The sequence below is a fragment of the Galeopterus variegatus genome, unplaced genomic scaffold, assembly GCF_000696425.1.
Source record: "Galeopterus variegatus unplaced genomic scaffold, G_variegatus-3.0.2 Scaffold913, whole genome shotgun sequence".
NCBI classification, from domain to species: Eukaryota; Metazoa; Chordata; class Mammalia; order Dermoptera; family Cynocephalidae; genus Galeopterus; species Galeopterus variegatus.
This window is the reverse complement of record NW_007727024.1, coordinates 460,469-462,619: the sequence shown is the minus strand read 5'-3', so window position 1 is coordinate 462,619 and position 2,151 is coordinate 460,469. Positions and strand designations below refer to the sequence as shown.

At 47.1% G+C, this 2,151-nt stretch overlaps 1 protein-coding gene across 1 annotated transcript in view; it reads left to right on the top strand.

Moving 5' to 3' along the window:
* DNAH3 (dynein, axonemal, heavy chain 3) overlaps positions 1-2,151 on the top strand; it is a 118,015-nt gene that overhangs the window by 29,163 nt on the left and 86,701 nt on the right. The window contains exon 16 of the mRNA XM_008573407.1: positions 1,464-1,555. Within this exon, the coding sequence (XP_008571629.1) occupies positions 1,464-1,555 (92 nt within the window). The remainder of the gene's footprint in view (positions 1-1,463; positions 1,556-2,151) is intronic.

The window sequence follows — 2,151 nt, the reverse complement described above, 5'->3', positions numbered from 1 at the left end:
GAACGCTGGTAAACTTTGGCTGGGCCACGTGGAGCTTTTCATTCATTACTAAACTGGTTAAGTCTTAGTAGTTTAACCAAAGCAAGCTGTTCCAGCTAGAGAGAGAGCAAGAGTGCACATCTGTCTCCAGTGCCTGTTCCGAGCTGGCCTGAGCTACAGCCAAGGCAATACCCGTTAGTCCTACCACTGGTGGAAGAAGGAAAGTGCTTCTGAAGAAGGAGACAGAGAGCCAACCAGGTCACCTTCAAGGGAGGATGCCCTAGATGATCTTGGCACTCTGCTTCCATGGAAGGAAAAAAAAAAGGTGTACAGGATGGCTGGGTCTCCTCCTGTAGGAGGAGCATCTCCCCCCTCCACAGCATGAAAAGAGTGAGCAGAGGGAGACTTCCAAGCCTGCTTCTTACAGGTTTTATTCTAATTTATTGCCCATCCGCTTGGGTGGAAGAGATCAGAGAGACCCAGCTACACCACGTCCTCTTAATTTAGTGCATGGTACTCCAACTGCTGGAAATGCATTCTGATTGCTGCCCTGGAATCTTATTCAGACAGACCACTTCTCTCTGAGAATAAAAAAGAGTCAGGGAGATCCAGTGGCTCCTCCTCTCTAGGTCAGCATAGGCCAGTGGGTGCTGACGTAGCATTTCGACCCACCTTTCTCATTTTTTACTGCCCAGCTGTTATAACTCCCCCCCGCACCTGTCCCAGCCAACAACCATGTTAGATCTGCACAAGGAGCTTTCAGGACAGTGTGGTATAGTAGAAAGCACCAGGGGTTGGTGTTAGCAAGTTTGGGTTCTAGCCCTGGTTCTACCTCTAGCTAACTGCATGACTCAGGCAAGTCAGTTCTCTAAGATCTTGGATAATAACACAATAGTGGATGTTTACTGAGCATTCACTGTCTGCCCCATACTTCTGTAAGCACTCCACTTACAACAACCATTTGTTCTCATGATAACTACACAAAGAGGGTAATATTGTTAGTCCATTTTGAGATGAAAGAACTGAGGTCTAGAGGGGTAGGCAACTTGCCCACAACTAGTAGGTAGCAGAACAAGAACTTGAATTGAGATCTGCCTGACTGCAGGATTCTCCTGATGCGCATTGGTCCTGTATTCCCAGATGACTTCTGGTGCCCATATTGAGCACCAGAGAGCCCCAACAATTGATTGATGCTATGAGATGTCCTCATTCAGCAAAGGATACCAGCACAAAAGTCCTCCACACAACCTTTCGGGGACCCAGTGTGACAGTGTATACCTACCTGGACAGGGCCAGTGGTGAGATTAGTTGAGCAGTGGTTCTATCCATTGAAGATGGTCCCCCTGCATCAGCTTGTCCTCCAGCCCTCCTTTCCTTGACTGTCTGGCCATTGGCTGATTGGCCATTCCCCTTCCCTTTGCCTGTGTGGGTGTGCCTTCCCCAGTGCTCACTGCTGAGGCTCTGATTGGCTGTTTCTTTTCCAGGCCTTGTTCCGGACAGTGGCCATGATGGTTCCAGATTACGCACTCATTGGAGAGATCTCCCTCTACTCTATGGGATTTCTGGACTCCAGAAGGTATGCTACACTGGTTTTCCAGTGGGTTCTAAAGCCCCTTAAAGAATGGCTTTTTGTGAGATGCACTCAAGGTGGGTCGCCCATTGGAAGAAAAGAAGAAACTTGAGGAACTTGCTCCCACTCACAGGCTGATGTGAGAGCACAGAGAGCCCTGGCCTTGGTCCTGACCCATTCCTGACCAGGAAACAGCTCAGATTCCCAAGAAAGTGCCTCCCCTCTCTTCACATACACCTGGACTTCTATTAAAGAAAGTGGCTGCCCATCTCCTCCCCAGCCCTGGCTCTAACACATCACACCCACATTACTAAATGGTTTAAGGCAAGACTGTACAACATCTGAAATTATTCCAAGATCAAAGAGGAAAATTCAATGCAAGTTACAATTAAATTGTTGTCAACATAATATTTATTCAGTCCAGTCCACTGGGTTTCTCTCATTCTAGTATTATCCGGTTTTCCAAGACACACACATACGCACACGCACACACAAACAAAGATCAGTGTCTTCATGTGCGTGTGTGTGTACACACATACACATATCACATTCACAAAGAATTATGAAAAGTCATTGTAAAACTGTTGTTTTTATTGGTCTAT